The sequence below is a fragment of the Aureococcus anophagefferens genome (genome assembly GCF_000186865.1).
Source record: "Aureococcus anophagefferens unplaced genomic scaffold AURANscaffold_385, whole genome shotgun sequence".
In the NCBI taxonomy this organism is placed as follows: Eukaryota; class Pelagophyceae; order Pelagomonadales; family Pelagomonadaceae; genus Aureococcus; species Aureococcus anophagefferens.
In genome coordinates, this window is record NW_008705893.1 from 5,975 (window position 1) to 7,450 (window position 1,476).

At 74.7% G+C, this 1,476-nt stretch overlaps 1 protein-coding gene across 1 annotated transcript; it reads right to left on the minus strand.

The window, feature by feature from the left end:
- Positions 1–195: 195 nt before the first annotated feature.
- Positions 196–1,473, minus strand: AURANDRAFT_39500 (hypothetical protein; the record flags this gene model as incomplete). Its single annotated transcript, XM_009044518.1, has 1 exon — positions 196–1,473. A coding segment is annotated over one exon (1,276 nt), but the record flags the coding sequence as incomplete, so codon positions are not given.
- Between the last annotated feature and the right edge of the window lie 3 nt (positions 1,474–1,476).

Genomic DNA, 1,476 nt, shown 5'->3' on the forward strand with positions numbered 1-1,476 from the left:
CCGGACGCCCCGACGGCCAGCGCCGTGCCGTCCGCGCTCAGCGACACCGAGTAGCCCGAGTAGTCGTACGCGGCCTCGCCGTCGATGTCGTCGCCGCGCTGAATCCACGTATCGTCGTTGGAGTCCCACGCGAACACGCGCGCGTGGCCCGCGCTGGAGCCGGCGCCGTCGTTGTAGACCGCCCCGACGGCCAGCGTCGCGCCGTCCGCGCTCAGCGATACCGAGTAGCCCCGGTCGTCCGCGGCCTCGCCGTCGATGTCGTCGCCGCGCTGCTTCCACGTCTCGTCGACGGGGTCCCACGCGAACACGCGCGCGTGGCCCGCGTTGGAGCCGGCGCCGTCGTTCCCGGACGCCCCGACGGCCAGCGTCGTGCCGTCCGCACTCAGCGACACCGAGTAGCCCGACTGGTCGAACGCGGCCTCGCCGTCGATGTCGTCGCCGCGCTGAATCCACGTATCGTCGTTGGAGTCCCACGCGAACACGCGCGCGTGGCCCGCGCTGGAGCCGGCGCCGTCGTTGTAGACCGCCCCGACGGCCAGCGTCGCGCCGTCCGCGCTCAGCGATACCGACCTGCCCGACTCGTCGCCCGCGGCCTCGCCGTCGATGTCGTCGCCGCGCTGAATCCACGTATCGTCGTTGGAGTCCCACGCGAACACGCGCGCGTGGCCCGCGCTGGAGCCGGCGCCGTCGTTGTAGACCGCCCCGACGGCCAGCGTCGTGCCGTCCGCGCTCAGCGACACCGAGTAGCCCGACCGGTCGCCCGCGGCCTCGCCGTCGATGTCGTCGCCGCGCTGAACCCACGTCTCGTCGTCGGAGTCCCACGCGAACACGCGCGCGTGGCCCGCGCTGGAGCCGGCGCCGTCGTTGTAGACCGCCCCGACGGCCAGCGTCGCGCCGTCCGCGCTCAGCGATACCGACCTGCCCGACTCGTCGCCCGCGGCCTCGCCGTCGATGTCGTCGCCGCGCTGCTTCCACGTCTCGTCGACGGGGTCCCACGCGAACACGCGCGCGTGGCCCGCGTTGGAGCCGGCGCCGTCGTTGTAGGGCGCCCCGACGGCCAGCGTCGTGCCGTCCGCGCTCAGCGACACCGAGTAGCCCGACCAGTCGTCCGCGGCCTCGCCGTCGATGTCGTCGCCGCGCTGAATCCACGGCGCGGGCGTCGGAGAGACCGACCCCCCGTAGCCGTAGCCGTCATCGCCGTAGACGTAGCCATCATCGCCGTAGCCGTCGTCGCCGTAGCCGTAACCGCCGTAGCCGTAGCCGTAGCCGTCATCGCCGTAGCCGTAGCCGGTGGGGGACGGGGGGGACGGCGCGGGCGTCGGGCTGGTCGTGGGGGCGGCCGTCGGGCTGGTCGTGGGAGCCGAGGTCGGCGCGCCCGTGGGGGCGGCCGTCGGGCTGGTCGTGGGAGCCGAGGTCGGCGCGCCCGTGGGGGCGGCCGTCGGGCTGGTCGTGGAGCCGCGGTCGGCGAGAGCGGGG